This window comes from Echiichthys vipera (assembly GCF_963691815.1).
Source record: "Echiichthys vipera genome assembly, chromosome: 6".
Lineage (NCBI taxonomy): Eukaryota > Metazoa > Chordata > Actinopteri > Perciformes > Trachinidae > Echiichthys > Echiichthys vipera.
In genome coordinates, this window is record NC_139831.1 from 24,597,582 (window position 1) to 24,615,061 (window position 17,480).

A 17,480-nucleotide genomic window follows, 5' to 3' on the forward strand; every position below is an offset into this window, starting at 1 on the left:
TTAGTTAGCAGTGCATGAAGTGGATATTCCACATGGACAGAAGGGAAGAATGCAAACAATTCAAATAATAATAATGTTGATTATTCGAGGCTATAATGCTGCGGCCCCATCTTGTAAATGTGGTAAAACAATGAACCTACACTCAAATAAAATGCCATCATAGAGGACAATAGGATGCAACAATCTAAGTTTATTTGTGTAGTTTACAGTCAGTCAGAACCAGTGAGTGGACTGCACATAGTGCTGCCTGAAACACCAACTTGGCAACTCTGGTATTCAATATGCTTCAGCCAGTGGTAATGACAAGAGACAACTGCAGGCAATGCTGCTGCTCCATGGTGGTCTTTTGGAACTTATACATGTGAAGCCTGTGAATGTTCTCATTTGTCCAGATCATCGTTCTCCCCGAAGCCATTTCAGTCAAAAGCAATTGGACTTGGTTATTTGTCTAGGAAGACGTTTCACCTCTCATCCAGGAGGCTTCATCAGTTCATGTACGCATCTGACCAGGCTGGGACTAGTCCAACTAACTGGTGTGGAGATCCAGGTATTTAACCTCTCACAAGGCCGATGATGTCACTGAAACCCAATTCTAACCTCAAAGAACAACTGCTCCTGTGACTCCAACGACTGTTGTTAAGACTCAATAGAGCACGAACAAAGTCCAAACCAACTTCCCACCAACGACTGTCACTCTAACGACGGTCATGAAAAATGGTTCCAGTGACATCATTGTCCTTGTGAGAGGTTAAAGACCAGGATCTCCACACCAGTTAGTTGGACCAGTCCCAGCCTGGTCAGATGCTTACATGAACTGATGAAGTCCCAGTCTGGTCAGATGCGTACATGAACTGATGAAGTCCCAGCCTGGTCAGATGTGTACATGAACTAATGAAGTCCCAGCCTGGTCAGATGCTTACATGAACTGATGAAGTCCCAGTCTGGTCAGATGCTTACATGAACTGATGAAGTCCCAGCCTGGTCAGATGCTTACATGAACTGATGAAGTCCCAGTCTGGTCAGATGCGTACATGAACTGATGAAGTCCCAGCCTGGTCAGATGTGTACATGAACTGATGAAGTCCCAGCCTGGTCAGATGTGTACATGAACTGATGAAGTCCCAGCCTGGTCAGATGTGTACATGAACTGATGAAGCCCCAGCCTGGTCAGATGCTTACATGAACTAATGAAGTCCCAGCCTGGTCAGATGCATACATGAACTGATGAAGTCCCAGCCTGGTCAGATGTGTACATGAACTGATGAAGCCCCAGTCTGGTCAGATGTGTACATGAACTGATGAAGTCCCAGTCTGGTCAGATGCATACATGAACTGATGAAGTCCCAGCCTGGTCAGATGCATACATGAACTGATGAAGTCCCAGCCTGGTCAGATGTGTACATGAACTGATGAAGTCCCAGTCTGGTCAGATGCTTACATGAACTGATGAAGTCCCAGCCTGGTCAGATGCATACATGAACTGATGAAGTCCCAGCCTGGTCAGATGCATACATGAACTGATGAAGTCCCAGCCTGGTCAGATGTGTACATGAACTAATGAAGTCCCAGTCTGGTCAGATGCATACATGAACTGATGAAGTCCCAGCCTGGTCAGATGCATACATGAACTGATGAAGTCCCAGCCTGGTCAGATGTGTACATGAACTGATGAAGTCCCAGCCTGGTCAGATGCATACATGAACTGATGAAGTCCCAGTCTGGTCAGATGTGTACATGAACTAATGAAGTCCCAGCCTGGTCAGATGTGTACATGAACTGATGAAGTCCCAGCCTGGTCAGATGCATACATGAACTGATGAAGTCCCAGTCTGGTCAGATGCTTACATGAACTGATGAAGTCCCAGCCTGGTCAGATGTGTACATGAACTAATGAAGTCCCAGCCTGGTCAGATGTGTACATGAACTGATGAAGTCCCAGCCTGGTCAGATGCATACATGAACTGATGAAGTCCCAGCCTGGTCAGATGCATACATGAACTGATGAAGTCCCAGTCTGGTCAGATGTGTACATGAACTGATGAAGTCCCAGCCTGGTCAGATGCATACATGAACTGATGAAGTCCCAGCCTGGTCAGATGCTTACATGAACTGATGAAGTCCCAGCCTGGTCAGATGTGTACATGAACTAATGAAGTCCCAGCCTGGTCAGATGTGTACATGAACTAATGAAGTCCCAGCCTGGTCAGATGTGTACATGAACTGATGAAGCCCCAGTCTGGTCAGATGCGTACATGAACTGATGAAGTCCCAGCCTGGTCAGATGCGTACATGAACTGATGAAGTCCTAGTCTGGTCAGATGTGTACATGAACTGATGAAGTCCTAGTCTGGTCAGATGCGTACATGAACTGATGAAGTCCTAGTCTGGTCAGATGCGTACATGAACTGATGAAGTCCTAGTCTGGTCAGATGCGTACATGAACTGATGGAAGTCCTAGTCTGGTCAGATGTGTACATGAACTGATGAAGTCCCAGTCTGGTCAGATGTGTACATGAACTGATGAAGTCCCAGTCTGGTCAGATGTGTACATGAACTGATGAAGCCCCAGCCTGGTCAGATGTGTACATGAACTGATGAAGCCCCAGCCTGGTCAGATGCGTACATGAAATGATGAAGCCCCAGCCTGGTCAGATGTGTACATGAACTGATGAAGTCCCAGTCTGGTCAGATGTGTACATGAACTGATGAAGCCCCAGCCTGGTCAGATGTGTACATGAACTGATGAAGTCCCAGCCTGGTCAGATGTGTACATGAACTGATGAAGTCCCAGTCTGGTCAGATGTGTACATGAACTGATGAAGTCCCAGTCTGGTCAGATGTGTACATGAACTGATGAAGTCCCAGCCTGGTCAGATGTGTACATGAACTGATGAAGTCCCAGTCTGGTCAGATGTGTACATGAACTGATGAAGTCCCAGTCTGGTCAGATGTGTACATGAACTGATGAAGTCCCAGCCTGGTCAGATGTGTACATGAACTGATGAAGTCCCAGTCTGGTCAGATGTGTACATGAACTGATGAAGTCCCAGCCTGGTCAGATGTGTACATGAACTGATGAAGCCTCTTGGATGAGAGGTGAAACATCTTCCTAGACAAATAACCAAGTCCAGTTGCTTTGGACTGAAATTGCTGTGAGGATAATACATGTAAGAACACTTTTGTCAAAGCTGATGGATAGAATGTTTTTGACTCAACAGGTGTCTGGTGTAAAGAATATTCCAACAGTTAGGGAAAAAAAAAAGTTGGGTTAACACTCACACTTGTTTAAACCATATTTAATAAGTTCAATGTCATTCATGATCAGCAATTACATGGTAACTTATATACAGAAATACCTTTGTTGCATCACACTGGCTTATTTTTCAAAAGTATCTTATTTTTCAAAATAGAGTTTACTAATTCATAACTACAGAATACATAAAGCTGCACTTAACATAATTGCTGTAATTAATAACTTTATACATGAGACAGAGACAAGAGCGAAACCTCAGTACACAAAGTGTTGACAGCAGGCTATTAGGGCAACGGCTGCAGTGGTTCTTCATGTTACAGCTGAGAAGCTGCAGGAAAAGTGGTAAACAGAAAGAAAACACACACGCACACACAAAAGAAACAATCTCTGGTTGCTACTCCTCCTAGCAAACATGAAAATGGCATGGTAGCTACAACTCCACAAAAAGCTGAGGTGTTAGTGCTTCATTGTAACGTCGTCGCAGATTTTCACCAACACTTCTGAAAGTGAATGGCTCAATGTTCGATGCACATTCTTAAGAAACCAGCTCAAGGTCAGCGCCCAAAACCAAACCAGCCATACAGGAAATGGACAGACACAATATGATCTGTAAAAACTTCTTAGAAGACTCTACCACTGCTCGAATGCTTCAACGTTTTCACGGTGGTCAAATCATCCACAATAGAAGTAAAAGATGGGAGAATCTGTGGCTATTATGGTCTGTCTCAGGCAAAATATACAGGAGCGCAGGCAGAGAAACAAAAAGGTCTTTCAAAAGATGTCAGACGACGACCAAACAAAACACCTGAACTCAAACCTTCATCACCAAGGAAATCCTTAAAGCAAGCGGTAAATATGCTGTTATTTATCATTTATTTACAACACGTAGGCTATTTTTTTAAACAGGTGTATGCAAATAATGAAGCAAGTTGATAGTTGTTGGACCACACGGGGACTCTGTGTGGGTGACGGTTTATACATGCAGATTCAGTGCTCCCTCTAAGCCCTGAGAGTGATAAGGGGACCACGACACTCAGCGGGTTGAAAGACAGACCAGCTCATTTCCTGTTACCTCATCTTCCACATGAGGAACCTCTTAATCTCAGATTTGTTTGGTTTTGGAGGATGATTTTCAGGATGCTTTCCCCTTTAAATTAAACTCTGAATTAGACCTCAAACATTCACCGTGTAGAGGAATTGCTTATCAATGAAAGGTTTCAATCTCATCTTGTGTTTTCCCCAGATGTGCCCCTTTCATCTACAGCAAATGTGCTGTAACATTACCTGCAGCAGAGGAAACCAGAGCTGCAGGTAACCAGAGTCTGGCCAGTCAGAAAACACATACCTGCTTTATGCAGAGCAGCATCTGGCCAAACAGGCTTCTCCTACCTGATCTGTCCTTCTGCCAGTGGTGGCTGTATTAGTAGCAGTGGATATACGCTGTCACGGCATCTATAAGCAATCCTCTTGTTAACTGTATTAAGCTGAAAGAACGGTCTTTAACAGTGTATATGTGTGTGCAGCAGCATTAGAACTGGCTATAAGCAGGCTGGACTGAGGTCAGTATCTGATCAAAGCATTAGCAGTATTTTAGCATTATTGCTAGAGCTAGTTCAGTAGTGATTGCAGCAGCTATCAGTTTTAGCAAAGGTTGTGCTACACTAGTACTAGCAAGCGATATGTCAAGCTATGTAGGAGGCTACTACAAGCGAGTACTGCCTATTACTCTTACAAAATGCATCATGTTAGCCTACTCAAAGCTAATGCATGCTGTGATGTGGGGTAGCGCGGTCTATGAGCTCTATGGCGGTGGCTGGGTGGCGGGCGAACAGGCGTAGAGGGAGCACTGATTGATTCACTGGTGTCACATCAGTATGTCGAGGTCGTCAACGTGGTCGTCCTCCTCCGTCACTCGCAGCGCCAGTACCTCCTCGTTCAGAAACAGTCCACTTAGACGCTCCTTGCGGGCCTGTCGCTGCTCTTTGAGCTGCCGCTTCCGGAGGGCTTTCTGCTGAAGCTTACGCTGCTTGGAACGTTTCTGAAAGATGGTGTGGTGAGAGAGAGGTTAGAGACAATACCGAGGGCCCAATTCAAGAACCACTTCCTATAAATGCACATTTTTAATACCGGTTAGGCCGACCATCTATATACAGCCGGCGTTATCGGAGCCCAAAAATAGTCTTTTCTGTAACCAGGTCCCAGAGTGGGAATATTTGACAACAACCCCCGTGGCGTTGTTGTCTGGACGGCGAAAACTTTGTTAACGATGCCCTCATCTTCAGTTAGTAGCTTTTTATAAATAAAGCTGCCAAGAAGGTTGCAAAAAGCAGCGAGACAGAGCCCGCCTGTGAGTGCTTTGGGACGGGAAGGGGCTCACAGCAGCACCCGCAGTTTGCTGGGATCAGTTACTACAGAGTGATCGGTGCATCAGAGTCCAAAACACGACAAAAGTCTCCAATAACGCCAAAAACAGTCGACAGATTTCTCTCTAGGAAGGAGGGGGATTTGGGAAGTCGGCGGATTTGGTGACAAACTCTCCGGTGTTTGTATTATGATTCTACACAACAGCAGAGCTCAGTCACTTCTTCTCCGTGTTGGTGTATTTCTGTGGCAGTTACAGCGGCACACCTGGGCCCGGCATGAGTATTACAGCGTTTTCAGCTGGTTCCACTGGTTTCATGTGGACGCAGATATTTCTCGAGCCGAGACCGTGTGGACGGAAAACTCAAAAAAAGTTGTTTTCGATCGTGTGGCCAGGGCCTCAGAGGAAAGGCATGCTTTAGGGCGGGGCTACCTTGTGATTGACAGGTCGCTGTGGTAGCAGCAAGATAGAGGCTTAGCAATCCATATCCACAGCACGTTGTACATTAAATCAGCCGGGAACTTGATTTTGTGGTGTTTTACGTTTTCCTGTTGAAGCTTTGACCCTTTTGTAACATTTTGCTCGACTAAAAATTGTTCAGCATTCTGTTAAACCTTGCTAACTAACACAGCGCCATCCTTAACTGGTAATTTAGCAGGACATTTTGCAGATTTTCAGATCTGATGAGCAGTGCCAGCAGCTGGAGCACCCCACTCACCTTCTGGCAAAAGTCTGCTGGTTGACTTGTGTATGCTGCTTAAAAATCTTTTTTATCGTTTTTATCTTTATCGTTTAGCTTAGCACCATTGAAATAACAGCGGTAAGGTGTTCCTCCTCACATCCACCCTCTTGTTCAAATATGATTACTTCTGGCCCCTAAAAACGAACACACACACGCACACACACATTTCTTACTTTAGAGTCTCGTATACGCTCTGCAGCACTGGAAAGGTTGCCATCGCTGTGAGCTCTGCTAATGTTGGCCACACTGCCTCCACTACAGGCTGATGCTGTACCACCTGGAACACAAGGACATGTAAAAAATATTCCAACCATGAAGATTTCAAAATTTTAACTGAATGTTACAATTTCACCAATACAAATGCCTTTCTGTCACTGTTCAATCATAACAACTGAGCTGACATCGCCCCATCGCTCTGATGGTGGCACCATTACTGCTGCTTAACCGCTAGCCAACCAGGGAGCACCTTACCTGCTACAGAGTTGGAGGCTGCAGAGCCAGTGGAGGAGCTAGCAGAGCTGACCATGCTGGCATTACTGCTGCTGGCTGCACTGACACCCCCGGTGCTGGCGCTGCTGTGGCTGCTCCTCTTCCAGCCCTCTCTGGTGCTGCTGGCCCGCTGCCTGGGACTGTGCTCTCTGATGTAGTTACGCACCTGATGACATCACACAAGTCAAAACAACTTACTTTTTACATGCTGCATAACTGCGGGTAACCATCTTTCTTCCCTCGGAGTGCTTCTCTTCAATACACAACAATGACCAACAGCTAAATATGTCCTTCAAAGTGTGCACTGCAACAGGAACCATGTGAATTTAATGATCCAACTACCCTTTCCCTGACCGTTGGATATTCAGTGATATATTTGACATGACGTTTTTACTTACATGAACTAATGAACGAGTGGAAGAGCTGATGCTATAATTACATAAGGTTTTACACATAGTGGCTTTAAATAACCAAAATGCATTCATATTTGTGCTTTATCTGCATTCATTGCAGTTTGCAAACCGTTACTGAATCCACAGTTGATGGAAAGAATGCAGCCAATTAAAATCTTTTCTCTTGTATCAACATGTTGACAGGCAGCTCACCTTTTTGTATCAGTGTGAGATCCCTTCTCTGCTTTGTCAACCGGTTCACATGACTCTTAGGGCGTACTCACACTGTCCTTCCGCACCGCCACTTGGGATTTAGGGTACTTGTCCCCCCTCCCTCTCCCCCCGCGCCCCAGCCCCGTTTGTACTCACACTGCCAGGGCCGGCCAAGGCTTCTTGCTGTCCATACGCCATCACGCCGTAACACGTCACACGCATTGATCGCGTGTGTGTGGCTTTGTTTACAAATCTTTCCACTCGTACACGTGCGCACGCTCGTAGTCGTACATGTGCAAACGGCTCCGCTAAGGCCCACCTCTTTCAGTTATGCGCGGAACGGGTGCACTCACACTGCTTAAAAGGTACTAGGCTTTAGCTGAAAAAACGGTTTTGGCCCCGGCCAGAAGGACAGTGTGAGTGCGCCCTTAGTGTCAGTGGTGTGTTACAAAGTTAGTGCTCACCTGCTTGAGTTTCTCGTCTGTGAGACAGTTGAGCTCTATGATGAATTCGCTGTCGGTGGGAGAGATTTGAGCGCAGGGGTCGATGATCTTGATGATGTCCAGCTGCTCTCTCAGGCCCATCTCTGTGCTGACCTTCCGACTCAGGTATTCAATGTACTCCACCTGGAGGTGGACGCACAAACATTGGTATATATCCCCAACGCCGCTTGCTTTTCATAAATCCATAATGTTTTCTGACCGCCTATGAAACATTTCCCCCTGAAGTCCTCCTGTTCAATAAATAAATAGGCTTTATGGGAAAAAAAACATGGTAAAGTCTATTTTCAAATAAAACTGTGTGAATTAAATACAGATATTTTTATAAAATGTTGATGATATATTTTAGCGTGTCGCCTAGCCCCAGTTTGAGTGACAAACAAGAAATAAAAAACTTGGGTCTTCACAGCTCAGCTCCAACAAAATGAAATATACACAGCAACCATGTCAATTTCACTAATTCAGAACACTCTGACAACACAGAGACAGGGTTCATACACCTTTTTAAGAGTAAAATTCAAGCATCAAAGCAGTTATCATCACATCTGAAGATTGTTTCACATATTACGAGGTTTTAAGTGATTGTGTAGATGAAACATCAGATCATATAGAAAATCATATTCAAATGAAAGCATATTCCTAACCTGAAAACATAATTTAGGTTATTCCTAAAGTCAACAAATTAAGCATTTTCCAAACTTATGAGACCTGACAGAGAAAGACAGAGAAAGAGATGTCGGCTCTTTTTACTTGTTCATCGTTGGTCATGGCGCTCCATGGTAACTCATCCAGGTTGCGGTGAGGGTGGGGCTTAGGCTTCCTCTTGGAAAACAGACAGGGTGAACTTGGCACACTCGGAATGATGTCAGAAAGGACATCGCTGCCGCTGGCAATGTCACTTCCGGGCAACTGAGAGGACAGAAGTAAGACATGCACACACTGAGGATCAGAGAAAACACTAGAGGACAGATTATTTGGAATAGACAAACTATGATGCTAAACGCTGGAACATCCTCTCCTTCTGTGTTTGGTGCAACTAGGTTGCCATGACCTCTGCAGTGGTTATAAAAATCACTACTAGATTAGATATAGCCAGCTAGCTAACAACCTACCTGCCACTCAAACTCGCTGTCGGACCAATCCCAATAGGTGCTGATAGAGGAGGACACATCACTGCAAACACTGCCCTCTGGAAACAGGTCCAGAGATGTCAGCTCTTGGTCATCCAGAAGGGAGTAGCAGTCGTCCTGATCCCCCACAGACACAGAGGAGAAGAGCTCTTCGCTGCACTCTGAGCTAGCAACACTGGTCCCACAGGAAGTAAGGTTCCACCTGGGGAAGAAAAATGAGTGGACTTCAGAGTATGTTCTATGAGTCATTTCTGAAAATTGTTGAGACCGAGTAGTGTTCACACAAGATAAGAATGTAAATTTCAGCTATGTAAATGCCTTTCTCTGTGAAACACGTTATAAATGCCAAAGTTGATCTTAACAACGGATATACAAAAACAGATGCAGGAGTCACTAGAGTGATGTTAAGACCCAAGTTTCCTAATTAAGAGAATAAAACTTTGCTCTTACATTATCTAATGGTGGCGATTCAGTGCCAGTGGCAATATAGTTTAATGCACACTGTTAACACTTTATTATAATCAGACCGGCAAACTCACAGGAGGTAAAAACAGTACAGCAACAGGCCCAGTGCCAGTGGTGGAAAGTAACTAAGTATATTTACTTTAAGTACTGTACCTGTACTTTTTGTCTACTTACTACTGTATACTTCTACCCCACTACATTTCAGAGGAAATATTGTACTTTTTATTCCACTACATTTATTTGGAAATAAGTTACTTTACAGATTCAGATTAACGCACAATATTATCAATAAATAAAAAAGGATATTGTTTTAGAAAAAGCTAACCCTTCTTCCACCACTGTATAGTGAGGACTAATATTGTGGGTGTACTGGTGTCTTTCCTTGGACCTATCATGATCTGCAGATTTATTTTCGGCTGTCTAACAGCTCGCTGCACTTATATATCTGTGTTTAATACGCAAATATTAAACACACAATCCTTGTTTTGTGACTGAGAAACATGGCTGTCTTGTCATACCGTTTTTGTTATTATTTCCCTTGTAACGACAATGACGGACATTAAAATCAGTTAAGAATAAGGATGCAGAGGGAGTTGAGTTAACTCAGAAAAAGTATTCTGACTCATTCTTAACCAACACTGTAATACACAGACGTTGGCTGTTGTGCTAACAAGATGACAGACAAGCTTTCCAACAGGTTGGGAAAAATGTATCACGACACACTTAAAGTTACTTGACAGCCTGCTTACTGACTAACTTGATTTGTCCAGTTAACATTGCTGTAGCAGGAAAGAAAACTGTACCTCAAAATTCTAAGTCAGCACCGCAAAAAGTTATTTTCATCCACGGAAAAGAAGACGATGCTGATCGGTTATGTAGAAATCTGTGTTTTGTTTTTTCATTTGATAAGTAACTGCAAAGCACATTAACAATGCCACCAACAGCTGTGATCGCACATCCTACAGCACTTGGTGGTAGGTCCAGTCCAGCTTTGGTCCCTTAAGGATACCTATGACCATATGTCTTTACAAATAACCTTTGATATGTATCCTGATGGTCAGTTTACCTCACAGACAGGTGACATACGCGTGTCTGAACAAACATGCGCGCTCTACTTGCCTGTTACTGTGGAATCGGTGTAGAGGATCTGTTCTGTGGCAAGATGAGAGTTGACAGCCAAAGTCACTGACATCCAGGGTTCCCACATCACTGAGGTTGGCTCTTTGGGAGAGGAGAGGGAAAGGCTCCTCCGGCGCTAAAAACTTCTCATACAGAGAATCAGACATGGCTAGATGTACCTGGCACAGAGACAGAGGCAAAGATGAGACGAACAGAACAGCCACTACCATCAAATTGAATAAACACGTCCGACAAACTCTCAAAAAAAGCTTTACAAAAGGTAGCATATTGATTCAAAAGGTACTGTATAGCGTCCAAACTATATTTATTTTTCATATAATGAGACCCACTTCAGATATTCTTCTATAATAATAAAGTTTAATGTATTCAATATGTGGCTGGGCGATATGGCCAAAATATATCTATTTATAAGTAATTTCATATCTTGCTAACAATATATATCATGGTAATTCAATAAATAAATAGTAGATAGTCCATCTATAAATAGTGCTGTGTGAACGAAATGCTTGACAAATTAAGTATTTTCTAATTTTATGAAGAATTTTAGTGCAAAATGAACATAATTGTTTCAAGAAAGAGAAAGTATAAATTATAGAGAGAAAATGTTCAGCTATACACTGACTGTTTACACGCATACACAAAAACAGTGTGATGTAAAACAAAACCACAATCTTCAATTGATATAATGTTTAAGAATTATCCTTAAAGATTGGACATCATTTTTGTTTGTTAAGGAAAAACATAAAAGTTGCCTGGAATTTTTATAATGAAATGATATTATCTATGTTTTTGTTGTTTAAACTAGTTTACATATATGCAGAGATGTATCAATAAGGAAAGTGGCACATGTGCAGATCAATATATTTTATGAGATGTTTTGTGAGGTGGAAGTTAATGCTTCTTACACAACTAAGTTGCACATTTGAGTATTGAGGTGATCATTTTGGGGTACATTTCATATTCAGAAACCCAAATGTACTGTTTCATAGTTATATTAAGATCCCAGTTCTGTGACACCTTTATTTACAGAAATGAAAAGGTATTATAATTTTAAGAGGGATCAACAGTCTTGCCTATATAAAGTTGACACCGTTTGTTGTAAATAAAAGCAGTAGAAAGAAGGAAAACGACACTGTCTCCCAACAAAAAACTTTTAACAATTTAACCAAATACTGACAACCAATAGCATGAATCGAGCTCATTTACATTAGTGACGTTAGTGGGCAGAGTAAGGTAATATACCTTCTCATACTGTACTCATGGTTATTGTTGACACTACGCTACATGTCATCCAACTCAAGTCATTGTTGTTTTTCTTAATAACACACCGAAATGCTTTATTGTATTGTCGCAAAGTTTGAATAGTGCATTAAAATGCATCCATATTGACTTAAATAGCACATTTAAAAGTTATATTATAGGTTATCGTGTTTGGTACAGAAGGCGAACAGACTGTGATTTGAACACAACACGAGCTAACGTCGTCGGCTAACGTTAGCAGCTTGTTAATCCTCCAGATGTCCACGTAGTACGTCCACATTTACTAAGCCACAAAACGACTCCTAACTAGTAATTTCCCCACTACAATACACATAAACGGCCTATAAACCTGGCAAAGTGGTTATTAAGAAGCTATCAACATTAAAATACACACCTTTTGTCGTTCAAAGAATGGTCATGTTTGCCACCTCCATTTGCTAATCCTTTCTTTCCTACGACGATTTGAGCTGTCATCGCGAGACCTCCGGGAGCGAGAATAGCATCATGTGACGTGAGGGCGGAAGCTGTCATATAAACAGAAAACTAGCATAAAAAAGAGCACAAACGTCTGTAGTTACATTTCTTATTTTGCTATTTGTAATCTCAACATACTGGCGTATAGGTGAGTCATGTCGTCGAGCCACACAAAGGACTCCAGCTTTTTGGGAAGCAGGATACCAGCAGAAATCGAGTCAATGTCGAAAAACCTGAAGGATGTGGACCAAGAGATGTTCAGAAAAATACTGAAAGGTTAATACTAGTTGACTGCGAGATAAAAGTTAGCTGTAACTGTCTTCCTATTGTAAGATTTAAATGTTTATTTGTTTGTTTTATCACTCATGGTGGACGTTTCTGTCTATTGTAAATGCATGGCACCGGCATAAAAAAGACTGTTAGTTAGTTGTTGTATTCAGAATCAGAATCAGAAGTACCTATATGTAATGCTATATTTGTCTATCCAGCTGTGGTCAGTGCTCTGGAGGGGAAGGACTGCAGAGAGGTGATGAAGTCGATAGCAGAGAGCAGTACCATCCCCCAGGAGAGGCTCAGTCACATAGTAGCTGGGATGTACAGAGTGTTGTCTGAAGCCATCCGCATCCCCACATCATCACTGAAACAGGAGGTGAGCTGGAAAGTAGATGTTGGAACATGTTGGCACAAAATGATTCTGTATCAGCAACTTAGGAGTTAACAAATGCACAACAGAACTTTTGACACGTCGTATCAGGAAATGCACAAGAATCACTAATAACATTCATAATGACTGCAATAAATTCAGGTTTTTCTGTTTTAGGGCCCTGTTATTGTGCTTGCTCGCCCACTGTCATAGCTTACCATTACACTATTATTATTATTATTGTTATTATTATTATTGTTATTATTATTATTATTGGTTTCACATGTCTTTTTCTCGCTATTATTTGCTATTTTATTGTGATCTCTTGCCTTTCAAAACCAGGGTTACATGGCATTAAAAATACACCTTATAGATAACAGAAAATGTAAAAACACAAAACACAAAATCCATTCATCTTAGACGTTATAAAAATGCCAGTGTGCACAGGTGGCCTTTTTTGAACCTTTTTAAAATGTGGCACAGATTCAGCTGACCAAAAACCGTAAAAGCATGATGCCCTTAATTTTCTGCCTGGATCGTGGGACGTTTAACAACATTTGACCCTCTGATCGCAGGGATCTCGGAGCATTATAGGGTGTTAAAAGTTCAAGAATGTAGGGCAGAGCCAGACCGTGCAGTGATTTTAAAAGTCATCAATAAAGTCTTAAATTGAATCCTGTAGCAAATGGGGAGCCAGTGTAATTCAGCCGGGACTGGGGTGATGTGTTGACTACGTCGGGTGTTTGTGAGGACTCTTGCTGCAACTGTAGACAGGTGACTGCTGCGTCATTTAAGCAAGTGAATAAGGAGGTAGAGAGAGATGACGACGATTCTCAATTCAATGCTACATGCTAATTTCAAATTAATATTTTGAGCCTGGGATAGTGAATAAAATAAATACTCAGAAATGTTATTGTGCCTACTAAAAACTCACTGAAGACAGTTTGACATGTCACCGTAGACCTGTGACCGCTGTGGGGGCAAAATGCTCATTGCTCTCTCATCGGAAGTATTGCTCGTTTAAGATGTAACCATTTTTTAATCATGCAATAATTCTTAATGTTCTGTTTGTGTCCCTGTTTAGGCCTTCAGAGAAGATCTTAGAGAACTGAGGCAAGTCTTATCATGTTATCACACCCTCAGCGTTCTCATGCGTTATCACTTCTGCTTATACGCAACACGATATATTAACTTCAGATGCTGAATTGACTTGTTTTGTCACTTAGGATACCTGAAGACTTTATCACAGATTTCTCCAGTGTCGTTTTTGGCAACAGGTATGTTGAATTTACAGCCTCTAAATTTAGACCCTTATACATCTAGTCTCTTTTTTCTTTTGTGTCTTCTCGTGAAGACCCAAGGCTCTATAGAGAGTATTCCTCTTCTTTTATATTTGCAGGCGTGCAGCTCTAGATGCAGCGACCTCCCAGAAAGATCCTCACCTCCCCACAGTAGAAGACTTTAAATGGAGAGTGGATGTTGCCATTTCTACAAGGTAATGTATCGAGGGAGAGACTCTTCAACCTATAACAAGTTGACTCAGGCTGGTGCTAATGGACGCAAATTGACGCTTTTCTTCTTGGTGTTTGATGTCTGGTATGTCTTTGCTGGAAAACATCTCTCTTACAGAATGTGAAGTGTTTAATGTTTCTAGAACCTTTCTACTTTGTTTGAGGAGAAGGGGGTAGTTGGGCTGAGCGGTAATGGTCACCTTGGTTGAACAGACACAGAAGACAGCTGCTGAAAAATAAAGATGTGACAATGTTGGAAACATTTCTTGAAGAAATGTAATTTCCAGCTTAGTGTAATGAAGTACTTATCGTTCTGTATCTCCTCTGTCTCCACAGCTCTTTAGCCAGGTCCCTGCAGCCCTCTGTCCTGATGCAGATGAAACTATCAGATGGAAGCTTTCACCGTTTTGAGGTAGGTTCTGATAGTGCAGGCAAGTTTTCATGCTCGATTTGTGCCCAGATCATAAATGGAAAACCTGCTCGGTCTAATCCTTATGTTTAGACACCACTGCTGAAGGCATAAAGACTGATGAGCCAAAACCATTTGTTTAAAAATGATAGAAAGGACACCGGTGAGCATCAAAGCTTGTATTATCTCCTCTGCATTTCCCTGGAGTGGTTTTGGGACTTATCGTCAGGATTTTGTTGAAAGAGAGGAGGGTAACTTAAACATTGTACGACATATCTTTATATCAGCCACAGTACATTAAGGTTTTGCAAAGATAACTAGATTTCAGATTGCATTATAAGGTTGTGAGAGGGTTGTCTTCATATGGCTGGTAGTTTTGTCCACATGGGTAGTGTTATTTCTGCACTGTAGTGAGTATTTCAGCCTATGGGCAGATAGAAGTTGGTTGTTGGCCAGTGGTGGGCTAATGTACGTCTGTTTTCAGTCGTTACGTAATAGAATCCCAGTGGAATAATTGAGGTAACATTAATTAATTATAGCATAAGCTAGTGTTTCTAATACACTGACCGTATTTGCTTATACAGTATCTGCATCGTTCTACTTATTGAACATATTGTATAATAATAGAATGGATAATATAGAACAAGTCTATCTCTAGGCAAATTTGGCCTTTTCTAAATGAATTATAGCTGAACCTCTTGACCGCAATTCTTCTGTCTCTGCCAGTGGCGTGCACAGGCAGTGGTGGGGGAGGGTCGCACCCACTCGTGGCCCAGTTGTTGAAAAACCGACGTTAAAGTGCCCTCCTGGAAGCCAAAAGGTGTGCTAAAGTGCCCGCTAGGATCCAGAACGTGTGCTAAAGTGCCCTCTAGGATCCAGAACGTGTGCTAAAGTGCCCTCTAGGATCCAGAGCGTGTGCTAAAGTGCCCTCTAGGATCCAGAACGTGTGCTAAAGTGCCCTCTTGGCAGCCAAAACGTGTGCTAAAGTGCCCTCTAGGCTCCAGAGAGTGCGTTCAAGTGCCCTCTAGGCTCCAGAGCGTGCGCTCAAGTGCCCTCTAGGCTCCAGAGCGTGCGCTCAAGTGCCCTCTAGGCTCCAGAGGGTGCGCTAAATTTCCCTCTTCAGGGGCGAGGTCGCGCTATATGTGCCCCCTTTTCTTCCTTTTCACCCCTGAAACTCAACAGGAAATGGGTAAAATCTTCAACAAGTTAGTGAGATGCTTTACTCAACAGGGGCGCCATACTCCATACCCGCCTAATTATTCCAGGATAGATGCTGCTCTCAAAGCAGAATACTAATGTAGCAGTTATGTAATCAGATTACAGCAGAATTTGAAGATTAGTGGCAACAACAACATCCGGTGTGCAGACTGATGGATGTACCTTATCTCCACCTGCGTTCAGTCAGTCCGTTTGAAACTTTAACATCAGAAGGAGAGGCACATACGGGGATCAGTTTAGAATACATGGTTTTTCGAGTAGAACAGACTTTCCATACTCTTTCAGGTACAGGAAGTCAGATGTTTGTTTGCATTTTGAACAATATTACTTTCTCAGGCATTACTTACAAATGTAAAAAATCGCCATCTTCCTCTAACTACGGTATTGTGATAATATGGTTCTGTATCAACATCTGTTACATTGCCAGCAAATTGTTGTTGTTTTCTCGTTCAGGTGCCTGTGTCTAAATTCCAGGAGCTCCGTTACAACGTGGCTCTGATGCTCAAAGAGATGAACGACCTGCAGAAGAGGAACATTCTCAAAATCCAAGATTGATTATACCACGCACGCTTGGTATTTAATCAAACTGTCCTCTCTAATTACTTTTGAAGATTTAATGAGGTTATGTAGATCGCATAGAATCATTTAATCATTTCAATCGTGATAACATGAAAGATAGGAATAATCCGCCTGTCACGATGTTAATGATTTGATGGTGTTGGCATCCAACGTACTTGCTGCTGCAAAATGATATGCCTAGTTAGCCAGCTGGCTGCACCACAGGAGTCCCTAATGACCATACTGAAGACTAAATGACAAGGACTCAGCCTGTTTATTTTATCTGCCTCGTTTGTCAACTGTACATATTAGCATTATTAAATGAAGTGGTTGTTGGAAGATTTGAGACAGCTGCAAAGCATCCGCTGTACCAAAATACAAATGCAGTACTAAGTGGCCTCTTTATCTGGTCTGTTCAAGACTGAACACATGTTTCTGAAACAAGAGGCTGGGCAAATCAAAGAAGGAACCAGGAGATGTCACTCAAACTAGTGATGGAACAAAGGTTTGCTTGTCCTTTGGGGCGTAGCACGATTGTGTAAAAGTAAAATGGTGAATTTTCTGTTGCTTTTTGTTGTATGTCTACCATAATAACATTAAGGATTTGTACCTCTTGAACCACATTTCTCTAATATCTGTCCATTCCTGTATTTGTAAAGAACGGTGTGTTGGCATTTAATAAAGGTACACACCACCAAAGGAAACACACTATGGAAGTTAG

General features: G+C 42.5%; 2 protein-coding genes across 2 annotated transcripts; one reads left to right on the forward strand and one right to left on the reverse strand.

Annotated features, from left to right (window-relative positions):
* Positions 1-3,306: 3,306 nt before the first annotated feature.
* fam199x (family with sequence similarity 199, X-linked) lies at positions 3,307-12,408 on the reverse strand. Its single transcript, XM_083915903.1, has 8 exons — positions 12,341-12,408; positions 10,666-10,844; positions 9,064-9,283; positions 8,702-8,860; positions 7,916-8,077; positions 6,829-7,012; positions 6,531-6,634; positions 3,307-5,291 (listed from the first exon to the last, which is right to left on the reverse strand). Exons 2-8 carry the CDS (start codon positions 10,830-10,832, stop codon positions 5,118-5,120), a joined length of 1,170 nt encoding a protein of 389 aa, XP_083772029.1. The 5' UTR covers positions 10,833-10,844; positions 12,341-12,408; the 3' UTR covers positions 3,307-5,117.
* A 167-nt stretch (positions 12,409-12,575) lies between these two features.
* Positions 12,576-17,377, forward strand: commd5 (COMM domain containing 5; the record flags this gene model as incomplete). The annotated part of the gene is made up of 7 exons (XM_083915753.1): positions 12,576-12,696; positions 12,909-13,069; positions 14,148-14,176; positions 14,290-14,340; positions 14,463-14,558; positions 14,911-14,986; positions 16,655-17,377. 7 exons carry the CDS (start codon positions 12,576-12,578, stop codon positions 16,754-16,756), a joined length of 636 nt encoding a protein of 211 aa, XP_083771879.1. The 3' UTR covers positions 16,757-17,377.
* Between the last annotated feature and the right edge of the window lie 103 nt (positions 17,378-17,480).